The sequence below is a fragment of the Somniosus microcephalus genome, chromosome 6, assembly GCF_052327205.1.
Source record: "Somniosus microcephalus isolate GS21.2 chromosome 6, FLI_Smic_1.0, whole genome shotgun sequence".
Classification (NCBI taxonomy): Eukaryota; Metazoa; Chordata; class Chondrichthyes; order Squaliformes; family Somniosidae; genus Somniosus; species Somniosus microcephalus.
This window is the reverse complement of record NC_140992.1, coordinates 169,834,827-169,856,538: the sequence shown is the minus strand read 5'-3', so window position 1 is coordinate 169,856,538 and position 21,712 is coordinate 169,834,827. Positions and strand designations below refer to the sequence as shown.

Here is a 21,712-nt window from a genome sequence, read left to right as displayed (position 1 = left end):
GTCAATCTTGAGGACTCCCAGGGCTATTCCCCCCCGACTGTATACCACAGTGCTGCCACTTCTGGTGGCTCTGTCCTGCCGGCGGGACAGGACATACCCAAGAATGGTGATGGAGAAGTCTGGGACATTGGCTGAAAGGTATGATTCTGTGAGTATGACTATGTCAGGCTGTTGCTTGACTAGTCTGTGGGACAGCTCTCCCAATTTTGGCACAAGTCCCCAGATGCTAGTGAGGAGGACTTTGCAGGGTCAGCTGGGCTGGTTGTACTGTTGCCGTGTCCGAAACTGGTGCCAGGTGGTTCATCTGGCTTTATTCTTATTATTGTTTTTCTGTCGTGGTTTGTTACAACTGAGTGGCTTGCTAGGCCATTTCAGAGGGCAGTTAAGAGTCGACCACATTGCTGTGGGTCTGGAGTCACACATAGGCCAGACCAGGTAAGGACGGCAGATTTCCTTCCCTAAAGGGCATTAGTGAACCAGATGGCTTTTTCCGACAATCCAATAGTTTCATTGTCACCATTACTGATAGTACCTTTTTATTCTATAATTATTTAATTAACTGAATTTAAATTCCCCAGCTGCCATGATGGAATTTGATTTCATGTCTCCCGATCATTAGTCCAGGCCTCTGGATTACTAGTCCAGTAACATAACCACTATGCTACGGTATGTATTTAATTAACTTAGCTTATAGTTTAGGTTTAAACTAATTACTTAATCTAGTTTAAGTTATAATTATATTTACCTGTAACACAAACCACTACAAGTATTGAAGGCAAAAAGTAGCACTCCTTCCCCCTCTGCACCGGATTCCCAATCTCTCCAAATTCCCAACTTTTACACTCTATTTAAGACCACCATGTGCAGACCGCTCTCACCACTTTCCCTCACCATTTCCTCTTTCTTCGCGCAATCTCTCACCTTCCTGCTTGCACATCATTCCACCCAACTCCTTCTCATTCACCACTCAGCACCAAAGCTTTCTGCAACCCCTAACTTTCCTCTTCCTTCAACCTCTAACCTTACACTGCTCTCCATTAGTCAACCCAAACTTTCAGTTTACCATCCGCTTATCGTCACAAACTTCACTGTAGCCCCATTCTCCCCTCCTCCTACCTGCCCTAATGTTTTCTATCTCCCCACTGCTCAGTCCAAACTCTCCAACAGTCACTCGTTGCTTGTCATATGTTTCACTTTTCACTTACCATAACAAAATCCAACATGACCCACCTGCTTCGCAAAACAATTCTTCCATTGAATCACCTTTGGGCTGATTAGGTGTTATGGGTTTGGTGCGTATCAGGCAATGGTGGGTGTGAATGAACTGTAAATCATGCACAACACGCCTGCGATTTCCTGACGCGCGGCCAACAGGCAAAGTCTCATGCCAGTAAAATACATTCATAAAATGGGTCCTTATACCCAACTTCCTGCCTGGTGATATACCCGCTGTTAGATACTCACTAACATTAGCACAACTTAGCACATAAATTGTGACTCTAACAAATATAAAACTCTATAATTGTTTCTCTTTCATTTATATGCAATGTATTCCAAACAAACCATATACAGTGCAGATCATATGAAATATTTGCTCTACATAAAACATTATGTTGCCACTATATATACAGGTTACACATTTTAATATATTATTTCATATATTTTGCATTAATTTAATTTGTTTCAACACCATTCCCTTTATTCATAAGCCTCTACATTATATAAAAATTCTTCCAGTATACAATTTTTAAATTTTAATATTAATTAATATCCTTTGCATTTTTCTCCATCACTTACACTATTTAAGTTTATTTATTTTAACCAACATTATTTTTAATCCCAACAAAACCTAAAATAAATAGCAACACAATGCATTCCGCATTATACCATATAATCCTTCTCTCCTTGCCAAACACATTAGGGGGAATTTTTGGACTTTATGCTCATGGGAATTGTGTGCAGTTTTGGTCGCCTTATCTGAGGAAGGATGTTCTTGCCATGAAAGGAGTTCAGTGAAGATTCACCAGGCTGCTACCTGGGATGGCAGGAATGATGTATGAGGAGAGATTGGGTCGATTAGGCTTATACTCGCTGGAGTTTAGAAGAATGAAAGGGGATCTCATTGAAACTTATAAAATTCTGACAGGACTGGACAGACTAGATGCAGGAAGGATGTTCCCGATGGTTGGGGAGTCCAGAACCAGGGGTCACAGTCTAAGGATAAGGGGTAAGCCATTTAGGACTGAAATGAGGAGGAATTTCTTCACCCAGAGAGTGGTGAACCTGTGGAATTCTCTACCACAGAAAGCAATAGAGGCCAATTCATTAAATATATTCAAGAAGGAGTTGGATATATTTCTTAAGGCTAAAGGGATCAAGGTGTATGGGGAGAAGGCAGGGACAGGGTACTGAATTTGGATGATCAGCCATGATCGCATAGAATGGTGGAGCAGGCTCGAGGGGCCAAATGGCCTACTCCTGCCCCTATCTTCTATGTTTCTATGTTTCTATGAATGATCGCTCCCCTGGGTTTCGTGCTGGAAATGATGGCACCTGCCGCACCCGATTTTCTGACCATAAATTTAAATGGTTAGAAAATGGTGCACCGTGCACATCTGAATTTGCAGTATGTAGTCCCACTGTGCATGGCTTGTCCCCAACAGAACAGAGTTGAGAAATTGCTTTGAACAAATTGTATGAGTCCGAGACTTATTGGAGTATAAAGTCAGCTGAGAGAAATACAATCATATCTCGTGGTGAGTAATCTACTTTTCAGCTTCATTCCACTTCCATTAGAGTGACTCAAGTAATCTCCAGTAAACCTCCAGCCTTCATTCAGACGTACTGTGCTAGTAATTTCTGAGAACTCCTCACTTTATCTTCCCAGCGGTTTCTCAGTGAAGAGATTTATTTTTGAGAGCTCTCTTGTGACATTGGTGTCAGCTTGTATCTGTGTAGGTACATTAGAAATTCAGTTGGAGTTGCGAAGCTCAGTAAAATTCCCAAAACTTAAAAACTGAATTTAACTGGAGTTTCTTTCCCATAACATTATTAACATTAAGCATATTAAAGGATGTTTGTCTAAATATACATTGTAATAAACCTACAGGGGTGAAATTGGTCCTCAGCATTAGTTCAAAACGAGCGATAGTGAATCAGCAGCCCATTTTACAACTCATTGAAGAGATTGGAAATACAAATGGGGCACGGTGTAAAAATGATGGTCATGAAGGTGTTGGTTCTAATATTTTAAATGGGTTCAAGATGTGCTTCTGGCGAGGGAAGGGGTTGAGGAGTTAGTGAGAAGGTTTGTACATAGGAACATAGGTGTCGGTGGAATTGTAACAACCATTTTCTGTTCCTAAGAATTCAGGGGGGGGAAATTGGGTTGCTTTGTGCAAAGCAACTAGTGCCCGGGCGCGACGCCACCCACGCCTCCTGCGAAATTCAGCGGGAGGTTAGCGGCGGCGCCAACTGGTAGTGCGGCGCAGCGCCGCCGGCGATGACGTCATCACTGTGCACAGCGCCCCGCTCGCGCCCCGGCCGCGATCTGCAGGAGCATCCCCTGACTTCCCGCTGGACACTGTCTGACGGGGTCAGGGGCGCCTACCTGCGGCCGGGGAGGCGCTATTTAAAGGCGAGTTGCGGGGCGGCCATTTTTGTTGCTGGTCGCCTGCCAGTGCCTGCCTCCGCTTCTGTCCCCATCCTCCTGAATCGCCCCACCCCGCGGAGTGCCGGCTGCGCTCCAAGAGCCCGGCACTTCTCTTGAGTGCCGGGCTCTTTTGCCGGCACTCCCGATCCCCGGAGGCCCAGCTTTAAGAAGGGGAGAAAGGCCTGCAATATCGCGGTGCGACGTGCCGCAGCGCGTGGTGCTGCGGCACATAGCATCACGATATTGACTCGCAGCGCCCCAAGAGGGATGCGGGGCGCTTCCAGTAGCGCCCTGCTTCCCTCTTGGGGCGCAACCACACAATTTCCGGCGCGGGGGCGCTAATTTTTCTGTGGCGCTAAAATCCCAGCGAAGTTAGCGCCCCTACTCAATTTTTAGCCCCTTGTGTTCTATAAATGTAGCACTGGTTCCAGTTTTGGAATCAAGAGCTCCCTCTACTCTGGGCCAAAGACATTTTTTTAACCCCATGCTCAGAAACGTATCATTGCAGGGTTTCTAAGTCAGCTGGTCAATTTATAATACAAAAACAAAATGCTGGAAATACTCAGCAGGTCAGGCAGCATCTGTGGAGAGAGAAACAGTTAACGTTTCAGGTCGATGACCTTTCGTCAGAACTGGAGAACGTTAGAGATGTAACAGATTTTAAGCAAGTGCAGGGACAGGGAAAGGGAGGAGGGGAGGAAAGAACAAAAGGGAAGGTCTGTGATAGGGTGGAAGGCAGGAGAGATTGAAGGACAAAAGGGATGATGGTGCAAGGCAAAAGTATGGTAATGGGACAAGATAAGAAACCAAAGATGAGTCTAGATGAGGTATAAATGGGAACGGCAGAATCATCAACAGCTGCCATGTGAAAAAATAGGGGCCGAGGTTATGGACTGAAATTGTTGAACTCGATGTTGCGTCCATAAGGTCTGTAAAGTGCCTAATCGAAAGATGAGGTGCTGTTCCTCGAGGTTACATTGAGCTTCTTTGGAACAGTGTAAGAGGCCGAGGACGGAGAGGTCAGAGTGGGAGTGGAGTGGAGAATTAAAGTGACAGGCTCAGGGTCACCCTTATGGACTGAACGGAGGTGTTCCGCAAAGCGGTCACCCAATCTGTGTTTGGTCTCCCCAATGTAGAGGAGAATGCATTGTGAGAAGCGAATACAGTATACTAAATTGCAAAGAAGTGCAAGTAAATCGCTGTTTCACCTGGAAGGAGTGTTTGGGTCCCTGGACAGGGGAAGGGATGAGGTAAAATGGCAGGTGTTGCATTGTCGATAGCCAAACCCCAGAAATGGAGACAGAGAAGTCGAAGAAGGGTCATCCAATCCCTCTACACCTCCATCCCAGGCTATCGAAAAGCATCCACTATAAGCCCACTGACTCCCACAGCTACCTGGACTTCCTCCCACCCCACTTCCTGTATGGACTCTATTCCATTCTCCCAGTTTCTCCGTCTCCGTTGCATCTGCTCTGATGATGCCACCTTCCATACGAGTGCTTCCGATATGTCTTCCTTTTTCCTCAACAGAGGATTCCCCTCTACCGTGGGTGACAGGGCGCACGACCGTGTCCGTTCCATTTCACGCACTTCTGCTCACACTACTTCCCCTCCCTCCCAGAACCACGATAGGGTTCCCCTTGTCCTTACCTTTCACTTCCACATTCAAGCATCAGCCTCCGCCATTTCTGCCACATCCAGCATGATCCCACCACCAAACGCATCTTCCCCTCCCCTCCCCTTTCAGCATTCCGAAGGGACCACTCTCCCTGCGACACCCTGCTCCACTCCTCTATCACCCCCAACACCCCTTCCCCTTCCCACAGCACCTTCCTGTGCAAGTGCAGGAGATGCAACAGTAGGGAAAATGCTATAGAAATTATAAAGGATGTGATAACAGCACACTTAGAAAATATCAACGGGATTAGACAAAGTCAACATGGATTTATGAAAAGGAAAGCTGTAAGCGAGGAAAATCTGGATGGTAAAACAGAACTAACAGACTCAGGTGTTAATCCCAGATCAATAGTTTATTACGAGTGCACACGGGAGAACCACCTCAGCCAACCCCAGCTGGAGGCACCGTACTCAGAGGAAAAGTAACAATACAGCTTAGTTTATACAGTTTATTAGACAACACCCACTTATTACTAATGGGGTGTATACATGGGAATATTGATACTTCATTGGTTTACATGGTTGATCAATCAACTACTAGGCCTGTCCTTCCACCTTGAGTACCCCCCTGAATACCTCAGTGACAAGCTTATGGGCTGCAAAAGCATCATTCTAACTTCGCATTCATGAGCTTATCTCTTATTCTTGTTATCAAAATAGGGAGGCAGGCATCTCCAGCATGTCATGGCCTTGCTGAACAAAGCCCTAGTCAAAAAGGGCCAGCTGACTATTCTCTAAGACCTGTCCGCTAAAGTCTCATCAATGTGCCTTTGTGCCTTATCTCTTTCAAGGGGCCTCCTCCAAACATGTACTCGGGGTAATTTACGAGCGGAGCTTTGGAATGTCCTTGGTCATCTACTTGTTAGTTTAAAAGAGTTAATATAGCCAAGTATCCCATGGTGCTTTGCGTTTCGTCTTCCAGCTAACAAGACTAAATGGTACCTTTCATATAGTTTTATACTGGTCGAATATTGAGGACCCCTTTATATCCCTTAAACCAAATTTTATCCTAACACAAACCTACTGGAGTTTTTTGAGGATGTAACTGGTAGAATAGATAAGGGAGAACCAGTGGATGTGGTGTATTTGGATTTTCAGAAGGCCTTTGATAAAGTCCTACATAAGAGGTTAGTGTGCAAAATTAAAGTACATGGGATTGTGGGTAATATACTAGCATGGATTGAAAATTGGTTAACAGACAGGGAACAGAGAGTTGGAATAAATGGGTCCTTTTTGACTAGGGCTTTCTTCAGCAGTCATCATGAGTGACTTTAATCCACATATAGATTCGGCTAACCAAATTAGTAACAATACTGTGGAGGAGGAATTCCTGGAGTGTTTACGGGATGGTTTCTTGGACCAATATGTCGAGGAACCAACCAGAGATCAGGCCATCTTAGACTGGGTATTATGTAATGAGAAAGGATTAATTAGCAATCTTGTTGTACGAGGCCCCTTGGGTCGGAGCGATCATAATATGATCGAATTCTTCATTAAGATGGAGAGTTCTTGTGCACCAGTCGCTGAAGGTAAGCATGCAGGTGCAGCAGGTGGTTAAGAAGGCAAATGGTATGTTGGCCTTCGTAGCAAGAGGGTTCGAGTACAAGAACAAGGATGTCTTGCTGCAGTTGTACAGGGCCTTGGTGAGACCACACCTTGAGTATTGTGTGCAGTTTTGGTCACCTTACCTGAGGAAGGACGTGCTTGCCATGGAAGGAGTGCAGCGAAGATTCACCAGGCTGATACCTGGGATGGCAGGAATGACGTATGAGGAGAGATTGTGTCGATTGGGCTTATGCTCACTGGAGTTTAGAAGATTGAGAGGGGATCTCATCGAAACCTATAAAATTCTGTCAGGACTGGACAGACTAGATGCAGGAAGGATGTTTATGATGGCCGGGGAGTCCAGAACCAGGGGTCATAGTCTAAGGATAAGGGGTAAGCCATTTAGGACTGAAATGAGGAGGAATTTCTTCACCCAGAGAGTGGTGAACCTGTGGAATTCTCTGCCACAGAGGGCGGTGGAGGCCAGTTCATTAAGTATATTCAAGAAAGAGTTGGATATATTTCTTAAGGCTAAAGGGATCAAGGGATATGGGGAGAAGGCAGGGACCGGGTACTGAATTTGGATGATCAGCCATGATCTCATTGAATGGCGGAGCAGGCTCGAAGGGCCGAATGGCCTACTCCTGCTCCTATCTTCTATGTTTCTATGAAGTAGTTGACTCAGAGACTAGGGTCCTGAATTTAAATAAAGGAAAGTACGATGGTCTGAGGTGCGAGTTGGGTAGGATTGATTGGGGAATGTCACTCAAAGGGTTGACGGTGGATTGGCAATGGCAAACATTCAAAGACCGCATGGATGAACTACAGAATTTGTTCATCCCTGTTTGGCATAAAAATAAAACAAAAAAAGTGACTTAACTGTGGCTAACAAGGGAAATTAGTGATAGCGTAAGATCCAAGGAGAGGACATATAAATTGGCCAGAAAAAGCAGTAAACCTGAGGATTGGGAGCAGTTTAGGATTCAACAAAGGAGGACAAAGGGATTAATTAAGAAGGGGAAAATTGAATATGAGAGTAAGCTTGCAGGGAACATATAAACTGACTGTAAACACTTTTATAGATATGTGTGAAGAGAAAAAGATTGATGAAGTCAAGCGTGGGTCCCTTGCAGTCAGAATCAGGGGAATTTATAATGGGGAACAAAGAAATGGCAGACCAATTGAATACATATTATGGTTCTGTCTTCACAAAGGAGGACACAAATAACCTCCCAGAGATGTTGGGGAACATAGGGTCTGATGAAAGGGAGGAACTGAAAGAAATCAGTATTTGTAGGGAAATGGTGTTAGGGAAATTGATGGGATTGAAGGTGGATAAATCCCCAGGGCCTGATAATCTACATCCTAAGGTACTTAAGGAAGTGGCCCTAGAAATAGTAGATGCATTGCTGATCATCTTCCAACATTCGATGGAATCTGGAACAGTACCCATGGATTGGAGGGTAGCTAATGTTACCCCACTATTCAAAAAAGGTTGTAGAGAGAAAACGGGGAATTACAGACCGGTAAGCCTGACATCGGTGGTGGGGAAATGCTAGAGTCCATTATAAAAGATGTAATAGCAGAGCACTTGGAAAACAGTGACGGGATCGGACAAAGTCAACATGGATTTACAAAAGGTAAATCGTGCTTGACTAATCTACTGGAATTTTTTGAGGATGTAACTGGTAAAATAGATAAGGGAGAACCAGTGGATGTGGTGTATTTGGACTTTCAGTAGGCTTTTGATAAGGTCCCGCATAAGAGATTAGTGTGTAAAGTTAAGGCACATGGGATTGGGGGCAAGGTATTGACTTGGATAGAGAACTGGTTGGCAGACAGAAAGCAAAGAGTTGGAATAAACGGGTCTTTTTCCGAGTGGCAGGCAGTGACTAGTGGGGTACCGCAGGGATCGGTGCTAGGTCCCCAGCTATTCACAATATATATTAATGATCTAGACAAGGGAACTAGATGTAATATCTCCAAATTTGCAGACGACACAAAGCTGGGTGGGCGTGTGTGCTGTGAGGAGGATGCCGAGAAACTCCAGGATGATTTGGACAGGTTGGGTGATTGGGCAAAAGCATGGCAGATGCAATATAACGTGGATAAATGTGAGGTTATCCACTTTGGTGGCAAAAACAGGAAGGCAGATTATTATCTGAATGGCAATAGATTGGGAGAAGGAGAAGTGCAACGAGACCTGGGTGTCCTTGTGCACCAGTCACTGAAGGTAAGCATGCAGGTGCAGCAGGCGGTTAAGAAGGCAAATGGTATGTTGGCCTTCGTAGCGAGAGGGTTTGAGTACAGGAACAAGGATGTCTTGCTACAGTTGTACAGGGCCTTGGTGAGACCACAGCTTGAGTATTGTGTGCAGTTTTGGTCGCCTTATCTGAGGAAGGATGTTCTTGCCATGGAGGGAGTTCAGCGAAGATTCACCAGGCTAATACCTGGGATGGCAGGAATGACGTATGAGGAGAGATTGGGTCAATTGGGCTTGTACTCGCTGGAATTTAGAAGAATGAGAGGGGACCTCATTGAAATTTATAAAATTCTGACAGGACTGGACAGACTAGATGCAGGAATGATGTTCCCGATGGTCAGGGAGTCCAGAACCAGGGGTCACAGTCTAAGGATAAAAGGACAGAAATGGGGAGGAATTTCTTCACCCAGAGAGTGGTGAAGCTGTGGAATTCTCTACCACAGAATGCAGTAGAAGCCAATTCAGTAAATATATTCAAGAAGGAGTTGGATATATTTCTTAAGGCTAAAGGGATCCAGGGGTATGGGGAGAAAACAGGGACCGGGTACTGAGATTGGATGATCAGCCATGATTGCATTGAATGGCGGAGCAGGCTCGAAGGGCTGAATGGCCTACTCCTCCTATCTTCTATGATTCTATGTGACTAATAGGGTACCGCAGGGATCAGTACTTGGGCCCCAGATATTCACAATATATATCAATGATTTGGATGAGGGAACAAAATGTAATATTTCCAAGTTTGCTGACGACACGAAACTAGGTGGGATTGTGAGTTGTGAGGAGGATGCAAAGTGGCTTCAAGGCGATTTAGACAAGTTGAGTGAGTGGGCAAATACATGGCAGATGCAGTATAACATGGATAAATGTGAAGTTATCCACTTCGGTAGAAAAAACAGAAAGGTAGAGTATTATTTAAATGGTGCTAGATTGGGAAATGCTGATGTTCAAAGGGACTTGTACACCAGTCACTGAAAGCAAACATGCAGGTGCAGGAAGCAGTTAGGAAGGCAAATGATATGTTGGCCTTCATTGCAAGTGGATTTGAGTACAGGAGCAAGGATGTTTTACTACAGTTGTACAGGGCCTTGGTGAGACCACATCTGGAGTACTGTGTGCATTTTTGGTCTCCTTACCTTTGAAAGGATATACTTGCCACAGAGGGAGTGCAGTGACTGATTCACCAGACTGATTCCTGGGATGGCAGGACTGCCGTATGAGGAGAGATTGGGTCGACTAGGGCCTGTATTCACTAGAGTTTAGAAGAATGAGAGAGGATCTCATTGAAACTTATAAAATTCTGACAGGGCTAGACAGACTGGATGCAGGGAGGCTGATTCCCCAGGCTGGGGGGGGTCTAGAACGAGGGGTCACAGTCTCAGGATACATGGTAGGACATTTAGGACTGAGATGAAGAGAAATTTCTTCATTCAGAGGGTGGTGAACCTGTGGAATTCTCTACCACAGAAGGCTGTGGAGGCCAAGTCACTTTAAGAAGTAGATAGATTTCTAGACACAAAAGGCATCAAGGGGTATGGGAAGAGAGTGGGAATATGGTATTGAGATAGAGGATCAGCCATGATCATATTGAATGGCAGAGCAGGCTCAAAGGGCCGAATGGCCTACTTCTGCTCCTATTTTTCTATGTTCTATGTTTCTACCTGCACTTTTACCTCCTCCCTGCCCACTGTCTAGGGCCCCAAACACTTCTTCCAGGTGAAAGAGTGATTTACTTGTACTTCTTGCAATTTAGTATACTATATTCGCTGCTGACGATGCGGTCTCCTCTACATTGGGGAGACCAAATGCAGATTGGGTGACCGCTTTGCAGAACACCTCCGTTCAGTCCATAAGTGTGACGCCGAGCTTCTAGTCGCCTGTCACTTTATTTCTCCGCTCCACTCCCACTCTGACCCCTCCGTCCTCGGCGTCTTGCACTGTTCCAACGAATCTCAACACAAGCTCGAGGAACAGCACCTCTACTTTCGATTCGGCACTTTACAGCCTTCTGGATGCAACATTGAGTTCAACAATTTCAGACCATAACCTCTGCCCCTATTTTTTCACATGGCTGTTGATGATTCTGCCATTCCTATTTACACCTCATCTAGACTCGTCTTTTGTTTTTTCCACTTGTCCCATTACCATCTCCTTTTGCCTTTTTGTCTTTTAGGCCCCGATTTTCGGCTTGTGTGGGAAACGGTCGGGTTTCCCCGAATGTGGGGTTTCTGACACACATAAAAAAGTGTCAGCCAGCTCCACGCAATTTTCCCTCAATCGGCCAATTAATTCCCAGCATGTGGGAAGCCTTGCTAATTGTCCAATTCGTGTCAGAAATCCCCACAGTATGATGTCATCATTCGTGGTGCTTTCAAGGTCCATAGCAAGCACTGCATCCTCTGAAGGCTTCCAAACGAACCACACAGGATGGCAGAGGAGCCTGCAGCAGCTGTGGGCAGTGCCAGACCCCGAGCTGCCTCCAAATTCGACGAGGCTTCACTGCAGGCATTATTGGATGGGGTTAGGGCCCACAGGGAGGTCCTCTTCCCTAGGTCAGGGAGGAAGAGGCCTCCCACTGAGACCAATGCTGCATGGATGCAGGTGTCAGCAGATGCCAACTCGCTGGGAGTCACCAGAAGAACCTTGGCATTACATCTCTATCTCCTTCCTTTACTCCCCCACAGTACCATCCAGAGCCCCCGTCCTCACTGTGGAGGAGGAAGAGGCTGTGCAGCCAGACTCCTCAGAGGAAGCTCCAACCTCTGAGGGCGCAGCGTCAGCAGAAGTAAGCGCACCCAGCACCAGCGCAGACACTCACACCTCGGGGGGACCTTCGGGACATAGAGTAGTGTTGTCACCTGGTATTTCACAGCTCACAAGTGAGCCTCAGCAGATTCTGGAGACAGGGACAGCAGTGGATAGTCCTCTTCGGAGGGCGCAGGACTCTGCCAGCTCAGCTCAGCTGCGCTGCATGTCGACCCTCTGCCTCTGGGTCCATCCACAAGAGAAGAGGTGATGGATCTCCATGCACAGATGCAGGAGTCTCTGGCAGGTTTTGTCTCCAGGGTCGCTGCGAGTGTGGAGCGAATGGAGGAGTCCCAAGCGACCATGAGCAGAGCCTTTGTGGAGTAATTGGCGCATGAACGCATCACCATGGAAAGGTTGGCAACCTCCATGGAGGAAATAACTCGCCAGGGTACGGAAAACATGGTGAGTGCACATAAGAGAATGACATCTCTTGAGGAGCGTTGGCCATCTGTTGAACAGAGAAACCAGATCCTCATGGAAGTCCTTCTGAGTAGGACTGCCAGTGCAGATACGGGTCCCCATGGCCCCCTAAAGCGCAGCAAGGTGCTCTCAAGCCACTTCCAAGCGCTGGCCCCTTCTGGCCTGTGCAGCTTCAGGTGAGTGAGCAGCAGCCTGGTGCTCCTGGTGCTCATCATGCTGTTCCTGGTTCTGCTGCTGCCGCCTCTGCTGCTGGAGATCCTCTAATGGCAAGAAGGGAAGGAAAAAAAGGCGTCCCATGCTTCTCGTAGATGCCTCTGCTGAGGAAGCGCTGAGTGAGGGTGGCGAGAGGGGCTTCCCAGGAGATCGCATTGGAGAAGTGTGTGAGGCTCCAACCTTCCACAGCTGTGTCTAAGCCTTGAAGAAGTAGCCCCAAACCTGCAACAACAAGGTCCTTCAACATACAAGTGCTGGCCCTTTAAATCGCAGCTTCTCCTTACCTGCAGTTGACAGCTAGCAAGCTTCACGCCAGCTCTCAGCAGTGGGGTTCCCCGCAGGCGGGTTTCAGGTGGGGAAAGCACCAAAGTCGCAACGGCACGGGAAAATCAACTTCAACAAGCAGATAATTGCTTGTTAGTGCTCCGACGACCAGTCCCGCCAGCGGCGGCTGGGACTGAAGCGGGGCGCGGGGAAATGGCAGTCCGAAAGTCGGATGGGGCGGGGAATCAGGCGGGTGGGGGGTCCCGACCCGCTTTTTCGGCGATTTTCGGCCCCCGGCCACATGAAAAGCCACCCGATGGCGGCCAGAAAATCGGGGCCTTAATCTCTCCTGCCTTCCACCCTATCACAGACCTTACCTTTTGTGCTTTCCTCCCCTCCCCCCTTTTCCTGCTCCTGCACTTGCTTAAAATCTGTTACATCTCTAAGTTTTTCCAGTTCTGACAATAGGTCATCAACCTGAAACGTTAACTCTGTTTCTCTCTCCATAGTTGCTGCCTGATCTGCTGAGTATTTCCAGCATTTTCTGTTTTTGTTTCAGACTTCCAGCATCCGCCATATTTTGCTTTTATATTAGTGGTCAATTTATAATGTTGGTTGTACAAATTTTGGGTCTGCACTAGATACTCTCTCAGGTTTAACATCAGCAATCCCTCCTGTAACTGGACCTAGCATCCCTTACGATCAGGAATTTACCCTTATTGCCCAATGGTCCAGTGATGTGATAGCCTGACCTGGGGGTCGTAACAATGTTATGTTAACTGGACACTAATCTTGCTTCTGCCTCGACATGCACTTCTCCAAACTTCTGAAAGACAAGCTGATTAACACTCTAGTGAGATGTGGTCAGTAAAAAATTAACAAGCTGATTTATTTTACAAACAAGTGAATGAACAGAGTAACATTTTAAAGTAAATTTCATCTTATTTCAGCTTATTTTCTAGGTTCTGAGTACTGTTAGAAAAATAACAAAGTACGTCACACTGGCACTGTTTTGAAACTGGTGCCCTGAATGGAAAGGGGCAGTTTTCTCCATTTGGCTCTGTCTTCCTTACCAGATCTCGAAGACTGTTTTAGACCACACGCTTCATCACCGACCCCTCGCAGCTCTCCATGTCTGGGAGCCTTCCAGACTCAATATCGAGTTCAACAATTTCAGATCATAACCTCGGCCCCTAATACATTTTTACTTTTTTTTTCCACCCCTTTGTTTTGGGTTTTCCCTTCCCCCCCCTTTCCTTTTTTTTCCTCTCTCCCGCATGGCAGCTGTCTCTCATCCTGCCAGTACACTTCACACCTAATCTGAGCCGTCTTTTGTCTCCACTGTCCTATTACCATCTCGTCTGGTTTTGAATACCTCTTAATGTCTCTTTACTTCTTTTGTTCTATCGCAGCCCTGCTTTCGATCTATTTCATTTCCTTTCCAGTTTTGAAAAAGGGTTCACCCGAAACATTGACTCTAGTTTCTCTCCACGGATGTTGCCTGGCCTGCTGAGTTTTTCCAGCATTTTCTGTTGTTATTTCTCCATGTCTGGGGTCTGGCTTGTTGAGCTGCCAATCAAATCTGACTACCGCCCTCTTCGGTGTGGACCTCTGGTAGCTAACCTCTGCTAAGCCTAAATGAATAGAGCCATTCCAACACCTCAAGTAAATGTTTGCTCAGATGTCTTTAATCAAACTTCCATTATGTCAAGCAATGTGGATGGACATTACTGGGGTGAAACGGGTCTTGAAGTCAATGGCAAAGAATTGGGTGGGGTGTTAAATGGGCTGCTGATTCGTCATTGCGCAATTGCTGAAGATCAATTCCCCCCTCCTCCTCCCTGCCCCCTATGTCTGAATTCTAATCCACATCACCTATATGTCATTTGTTTTGTGGATGTAACCCCCAGGGAGCAAAATTTAATAATAGAATTTTAATATAAATTACACCAAAGTTCTTCTATGGTCAATCTGCGCTAAACTCTGCAGACGGGTGGGGATTTTAAATTCTGATACTTTTGTCTTTTCTCCTAGGTGACATTGTGCTCCAACACTTCAAAGAAATATGAGCTGGCCCTGGTTGTGGATGTTGAGAATGTTGGCCAGGAAGTGCTCGCAATTCCCATCTTGGCACGGTAACTTCCCTTTTCATTCATCCTGTGCACATGGATATTAGGGGCTGAGGATGTGAATTAAATTCTGCTGAGTACTGTAATGCGCTTACGTGCAGAAAACCAACAATTGCTCTTTGCAGCATAACACATTGCAAATACAGCCAGTACAGCGGTGGTATTTTAGATCATTTATAAAGTGCAAGCAAGTTAAAACTTGAATCTGGAAATTAGAGAAACTTCAATATGATGGAAATAAAAATCTGGAGGTTTCTGTTACTGGCGGCTGATCCGCAACACCAGTTTTATGCCAGGCAGCTAGTTAAAATCTACCGCAGTGTGTCCCATGAAATATGGCAAGTAACCCATATTCCATCCTCTGACCTCAGTGCAGTCCCAGTGCATTGTGTGAGCTGGGATCAAAGGACAGAATGTGATTGGTGTGGGAATGGCTAGAGCAAGTGAATCAAGTCAAGCTGCTAATTTCAGTGAAGCTGCTTTGGAGGTACTGCAGCGAGCGGTCTTGGAAATAAGCGTGTCTGACTTGGAGCTGAGGTCCACCATGCAGTTAGCAGCAGAGTCCGAGAAACCATGGATGGAGGTGGCAGAAAGAGTCAGTCCGAACCTGGGAACAGGTGAGGAAGAAATTTGCTGGTCTCTGAAATGTTGCCAACATTTTGTTGAATTTATCAATATTGCCTTAAATCTTAGCAGCACTTTGGTACATGGCTATCATAGCAGACTCCCGAAAGACCACCAAAAATATTTAGCGAAGGTGCACTGAGTAAAATTGGGCTGGCTCTTGTCTGTCTAACACTGGCTGGTGGAAATATGGAAATAAACCCACCTCAGAGGAAAATCTAGGCCTCAGCAGCAGCAAATGTACAAATGGAATAAAGTTAGGCACAATGGGTGATCTGTTTTTTCTTTACATTTGTTTGTCTTTGATAGACAAGTAATGGAATGTTTTATTTAAGGTAAAGCAGCTTTGTGTTGTAGTCCCATCAGAAAAAGCAGACCATATGTTTCAAATTGACACTCTTGATTACTGCTAATCTTTTTTGATTCACCATGTAATTAACAGATGGTGAAGTTTGCGTATTAATCTAGGTGTCACACAATGACTGACTGTCTTCTTACCAGCTTTTGCTAACTTTTGTTCAACAGGTGCATTGTTCCTGTTGTGGAGATAGTAAACCCACACATTGATCTTGGACGTTGCTTTCTCAAGTACCCTTATCAATACATGGTAAAACTTCAGAACGTCAATGACCTTCCAGCATGTTATGAGGTCGTTCCACAGGTTAGTGCTAATTAGAAAGAATAGGTGCTTGCTTGATGATGTCAGAGAGGTTATTGCATAAAGCAGCAGGGAGACATAAAAGTTTTTTTTAATCAGTACGGAAGAAGCCATAACTTGATAAGTGTAGTGGGTACAAGAGAGGTGGACAATAATGACTAGATGGCCTAATGCAGCATTGTGCTGAAAACACACTGGATCACAGGATGACAGGTGGCACTTTCTTCCTCTGCAATGGCTCCCGTTAGAGTGCACTCTGCCTCAGCAAAGTTACTTCGGGGAGACACTGAATCAAGAGCCAATACGTGTTGCACTCACACCCCACACACAGTTGAGGATGACTAAAATGAAACTTACACAAGGCAAAAGAACAATCAAAAGATGGATAGTCGCAAAAGGGATACATTAACATTTTTGGTTCTGTAAATAATTGCTAAAGGGTTAAAGCCTTGAAATGTCCTTTAAAGGATAATTTGGGGAGAGGATTAGGTGTATTATAATAATTCTTATCAGTTTTCACAGACAAATAATAAAGACTGTGACCATATTCCAAATCCAGTAGTATTAGCATAATAGTCCACAACATACTTAGAGGTTAGTAAAACCTGTGTTATCAAGAAATTAGAGTAATTCAATCTGTATACTGCACATGGAGCAGATGGGATACACTCCACAATGCTAACAATAGAAAAAGTTGGAGTAACTTCATAAATACAGAACATGTACTGAGGACTGAATGATGCTATTGCTTTTTTTGATAGTCAACAAAGGATTAAGGTATAAAGTGAGCAATAGTAGACCAGCATGGATTTAGAAGCAATAGTTTATATTGCATGGGTGCACTGGAACGTTTTTAGGGGATAACTGAATTAGTGGATAGTAAGTAGTCAATGGATATCATTATTTCAGATTCTGAAGGTATTTGATAAAGATTCACTTGTGAGTCTTTCAAAGAAGATTAAGGGTTATGGAATTAAAGAAAAGTTAAATACCTAGATTGAGAACTGACTTGCCAATAGGAAGCAGAAGGTGATAATACATGGAGGGGAGAGAGGCAGAATTCCACAGGCTTTTGCTCAGTCCCATCTATTGTTCACGCTACTCAAACAATTTTGAGGAGAATATTTCTTGTATATAATTCCTGACGACATTGTTGGAGAAGAGAACATTAAAAGGGTACATGATGCAGATGTACACAGGCCATTTGACTTGGACTGGGAGGGCAGAATTTTGGAGTGTTTTCCTAAATATGAAGCAGTAGGTGGGTTGGTGGAGCATGTGTAGTTTCATATATAAGTTCCCATTCTCGCTGAAGGGAATGTGCTGTGTCAAGGCTCGAGTTCCAGGGTGGCTGAATCACCCAGGCCTGAATTCAGGCACCATTGTACAGCGAGCTGTGGAATGGAACTGGCAGAGACATATGAGGTAGGTGGCTTGTCAGCCTATTAGCTCGAGAATGGTGCATGGAGTGGAGGCACTGAAATAAAAAAAATAATTAACCAAACAAAGGATTTCATTCATGAAACCTAAAACCAACATTTCTACAAAAATAAAACAAGTAAAATTTGAAAGCCAACACTAATAATAAAAACTATAATTGAAACTAGAAAGAAGAACCACTCTGATTAAATATTGCCTATTGATATCTAAATATGTATCAGCAATGTCTGCTCCAGCTGTGGTTGTTGATTGTTTCCCTGGCAATCAATAGGTCTAAACGAAAAATACAAACTGAAAAAGTTTTGTTCATAAAAACTAATCAAAATTCAAAGCAAAGCCAGTCTGGTTCGAGGACCTGAATGGGCAAAGGCCTAGCAGCACTGACATCGATTCATTTATTTAAATGTCACACAAATGCAAGAATACATTTGCGACTAGTATCAGGCAGCGTGATTTCAAGTTCGCTGTTTATGACTGTGTGAAATGCAGTCTCATCCTCAGCTGTTATCATATTTTCTAAAATGCCCCTGCCCGCTTGTTCCCAGAGTTGATTTCATCCTTAAAATATTGCCGTGATTTTTTTTTGTCCTCATAAATCAATGTTTATTTTATGCAGGGATGCCTATTCAACTTAAAAACCATCTAAGAAAAGTACTGCATTTTCCCCCAAAGCTGCCAATAATGAGCTGTCAGTAATAAGTTGTCAGTAATGAGCTCCCAGTAGTGCAGACTGCAGCAGAAATGGCACTGAGTAATCCCAAAGACAGGCTGCATTAAAATGGCTCTGATAATGAAGTGCCGGTGATTTTTGTAAAGCTGAGTAGAACTCTGTTTTGAAAAATGAATCCCAACCAAAAATATTGAGCAGGACAAGGTTTAAAATCCTGAGATTTTGGAGGTTAGTGTTATGAACAAATTTGTGTTGCTCGCCTGTTTTTAATGATTTGCTCCATTGTTGATGTTATGGGGATGGGCCTTTGATATCAGTAAGTACCTATTTTCTCTTTCTTCTCGTGCCCAGCAAGACAATTTACACTGCTTTCTGTTTCAGTTTGATCATTGGAGCTCTTGTTCTTTTTTATGTGTGACTGTACAAAAAGTGGAACAGAATTTGCCTACTTCAGGAGCTGGTTTAGAGAAACTTGCTGGGGATGGGTCTGAGAAAAGTGGAATCCACTTTGTGTTTAAACACATCGATGAAGGGGGATCGGGTGGTGCAGTGGGCCAGACATTGGCCCTTCAGCTTGGGACCTGGACTTGAATCTAACCCAGACTGATGGAATGAAATTCTCCTGTGCGTGCTGGCTTTAAGGAATGAGTTTGGACAATTTCAACCCAATTCTTACTCAATCCATGCACAAAACAGGCCCGAATTGGTAGTCTTATTCAGAGAGACCATGAGATGATTGGCTTGGGAGTGCCTGGTGCTGACATTCAGTGCATGAAATGGAAAGTGTTCCATTCCCCACCAGCACTCTCATTCCTCAAAAGAACATAAGAGTTCACAAAAAATGGATGAGTTCTGTGTGAGACTGCTGCTTTGCTTTGAAGCATGAGGGTTTTTTTTGGTTGGTTGTTTTTATGTCCCTTCCCACTACATTGGGTGGAACTGCCCTTTACGTAAATACATCTTCACTCGATACAGATATTTAACTGTGACCTTTTATGTCTTTGTTGTTTCTTTGTGCAGGAAGTGAAAAACCAGCTTGGTATGATTTATTCCAGTCCCAAGCCTTCTGGAATTATTGACTCCTGTTCCACTGTGGAGGTTCCTTTATTAGTAGAAGTACAGTGTCTTGGAGAACAGGAGACAGAAGCATCTATTGCCATATTTGGCAAAAGTCAATTTCCTCTTGTGAGTTTTTTCTGGAAATGCCATAAATTTAAATGTGTTAATCTTGAGTGGGGGTGTGATCTGTGGCTCTGTATCTGTTTGCTATCCATTAACTGTATACATACGTATGGACAGGATCGCTCACGATGGCACAGCCATAAACCATGCAGTGACGGCACATAGCTTTGCCAAAGCATTTTCCAACAGATAAGTTCGCAGATGACACGAAAATTGGTGGGGTGGTAAATTGCGAGGAGGAAAGCCTCAGGCTACAGGATGATATAAACGGGTTGGTCAGATGGGCGGAAAAGTGGCAAATGGAATTTAACCCTGAAAAGTGCGAGGTGATGCATTTTGGACGGACAAATAAGGCAAGGGAATACACAATGAGTGGTAGGGCCCTAGGAAGCACAGAGGGTCAGAGGGACCTTGGTGTACATGTACATAGATCGCTGAAGGCAGCGGATCAGGTAGATAAGGTGGTTAAAAAGGCATATGGGATACTTGCCTTCATTAGCCGAGGCATAGAATATAAGAGCAGGGAGGTTATGATGGAGCTGTACAAAACGCTGGTAAGGCCACAGCTGGAGTACTGTGTGCAGTTCTGGTCACCTCACTATAGGAAGGATGTGATTGCTTTGGAGAGGGTGCAGAGAAGATTCACCAGGATGTTACCTGGGATGGAGCGCCTCAGCTATGAAGAAAGGCTAAACAGGCTGGGGTTGTTTTCCTTGGAGCAAAGAAGGCTGAGGGGGGACCTGATTGAGGTGTACAAAATGATGAGGGGCATAGATAGGGTAGATAAAGAGGAACTTTTCCCTTTAGTAGGGGGGTCAATAACAAGGGGGCATAGATTCAAGGTAAGGGGCAGGAGGTTTAGAGGGGATTTGAGGAGGAACTTTTTCACCCAGAGGGTGGTTGGAGTCTGGAACTCACTGCCTGAAAGGGTGGTAGAGGCAGGAACCCTCACAACATTCAAGAAGCATTTGGATGAGCACTTGAAATGCCATTGCATACAAGGCTATGGACCAAATGCTGGAAAATGGGATTAGATTAGACAGGGCTTGATGGACGGCGCAGACACGATGGGCCGAAGGGCCTCTTTCTGTGCTGTATAACTCTATGACTTTATGACTCTATGAGATGTATTTGGCGAAAGTGCTGAATCTAGGTACTTCTCCACAACTGAGGAGGCAGATCAGAAAGCAAAGTTGGTTGAGAGCCACATCAAGTGGAGGAAATCACATAACATTAGTAAATGTTTTATAACTTAATCCAGCCCCTCTGTGTTATTGTGGTGTAACACCTCCCTCTGTATTTGGTGCCCTAAATTTATGTCACCTACTTTTTCCCCCCCGTCTCCCCATCTCTTGTGAGGATGCTGACACTTGCTGGGCCACGGATCCATGAGCACCAGCAGAACTTCTGATGTCTCAATCGAACGGCCATTGTGTTGAGTGAGCCTAGCCAGTGAGTACTGGCAGGATTTTCAACCATGGAGGACAACACAGTCAAGTCTGGACCTGCTCTTATCTGAAGGCTCCACACATGTACTTTCCAGCAAGGTCTGCTGGACAGTGATTAGGAATGGATTATTACTCTCGCTCTTCCTGAGGTTAAATGTTGCTCCCCGGCTGAGATCACAGAAGGGGGATGAGTTTGGAATCCTCAGCTCTGTGTTGCTCAGTGCTACAGCATTTGGTGCATCTACCCACTAAGCCAGTGGGAGAACCCAATAAATTAATGCAAATTTAAATAAATGTTACAGGAGGAGAACAAGACTGCCAAGGCCCACAGATCTCCCACATTAATGGCCCAGAAATGGCCTCCGACTTGCACTTACCTTCCGCGCCGGCCGTTGAGCTGTGGGCCCCCATGGAATTGCGATCCTGGGCCTCCTCCAACTGCCGGCGCGCAGTGCTTGCGTATCCCAGGGGCGCAGTTAGTTCGATGCGTCCCCTAGGATCACGTGGGCCATGGAGAGCTAATGGTAGCAGGGAATGCTTCATTCATAAGTTTGACAGGAAGAGCTGTCAAACCTATAAATACTATAAGCCCCAAAACATCACTAAAACTTCAAATAAATGTTTTAAATAACTATAAATTACATGAAATAACTATTTTAAATAATAATTTAAATTTTTGAAAACATTAATTACATTTTCTAACGGGGCTAAAAATAAACTTA

General features: G+C 44.9%; 1 protein-coding gene across 1 annotated transcript in view; it reads left to right on the top strand.

Moving 5' to 3' along the window:
- The window catches only part of hydin (HYDIN axonemal central pair apparatus protein), a 946,920-nt gene that overhangs the window by 405,243 nt on the left and 519,965 nt on the right, over positions 1–21,712 (top strand). Inside the window, exons 11-13 of the mRNA XM_085992020.1 lie at positions 14,874–14,974; positions 16,118–16,253; positions 19,381–19,545. Of these exons, the coding sequence (XP_085848146.1) occupies positions 14,874–14,974; positions 16,118–16,253; positions 19,381–19,545 (402 nt within the window). The remainder of the gene's footprint in view (positions 1–14,873; positions 14,975–16,117; positions 16,254–19,380; positions 19,546–21,712) is intronic.